A 1,037-nucleotide genomic window follows, 5' to 3' on the forward strand; every position below is an offset into this window, starting at 1 on the left:
AATAATAGTAATAATAATAATATCTATATCTCACGGCTGATCCCATGGCGCCCTTCCTGGCAAACTTGTACCAGCGATGGTAGAACCCTTCCTGTAGAGTGTGCTCCTGGCCACTGGAGTTGCCGGGGTAGAGGTCACCGGCATATCCCCGGGCCAGGGAGGCAGACGGGGTGTTGTCCACTCCAGGGATACCCTGCATCAGCTCGTCCAGGAGGCTGAAGTCTGTGAACCTGGACAGGTCACAGGGGACATTCCAGAACAACGGTTAGTTAACTCCTTCACTGCCTGGACCGAGACTGTCTCGGGCTCTTTGGTTGGACTACGATAGTATGAAGAGATGAAGAGAAGGAGCAGAAGCTTCTAACCCTAGCCTGTTGGGTTCGCAACTGAAAGATGATCATGGGTTCGATCGAACATCGTCAGGGGCCTGGTGTTTGTATCCTTGAAAAGGCGCTTTACGCGATTTTCCCTCACTTCCCCCGATTTTCTATCACTTTACCCATTTCCCTCACTTCACCCGATTTTCTATCACTTTACCCATTTCCCTCACTTCACCCGATTTTCTATCACTTTACCCATTTCCCTCACTTCACCCGATTTTCTATCACTTTACTCTTTTCCCTCACTTCACCCGATTTTCTATCACTTTACTCATTTCCCTTACTTCATCCATCCCCCCCCCCCTCCTTATACGATTGTCGCTCACCTCACCCTTTCGCCTTTAGAGAATATTTTTTTTCTTCATTTTTTTCTCAGCTTTGTTTTAAAACAGATATAATTCATGAATTAATTTTGAATGAAGAACAAAACAAAACAACCCGCCCCCAAAAAACAACAACAACAACAAACAAACAATAACAAACTAATCCAAAACAAAACAAGGAGAGGACAGTGGAAAGGATGGGCCACTCCGTAATTTCGACACAATTGAAAAAAAAAAAAAACTGCGCCCAAAATCAGGACAGTTTGAAAAGGAGCGAATAGTAACCCCCCCCCCCCGCCCCCAAAAAACAAAAAGAAAAAAAAACAAAAAAGGG

The 1,037-nt window shown here is 45.0% G+C and overlaps 1 protein-coding gene across 1 annotated transcript in view; it reads right to left on the bottom strand.

Annotated features, from left to right (window-relative positions):
- Nucleotides 1-34: 34 nt before the first annotated feature.
- Nucleotides 35-1,037, bottom strand: part of LOC106012130 — a gene marked incomplete at its 3' end in the record, with an annotated part of 9,844 nt that continues 8,841 nt past the window's right edge. The window contains 1 exon segment of the mRNA XM_013084057.1: nucleotides 35-230. Within this exon segment, the coding sequence (XP_012939511.1) occupies nucleotides 35-230 (196 nt within the window).

The sequence above is a fragment of the Aplysia californica genome, unplaced genomic scaffold, assembly GCF_000002075.1.
Source record: "Aplysia californica isolate F4 #8 unplaced genomic scaffold, AplCal3.0 scaffold00270, whole genome shotgun sequence".
In the NCBI taxonomy this organism is placed as follows: Eukaryota; Metazoa; Mollusca; class Gastropoda; order Aplysiida; family Aplysiidae; genus Aplysia; species Aplysia californica.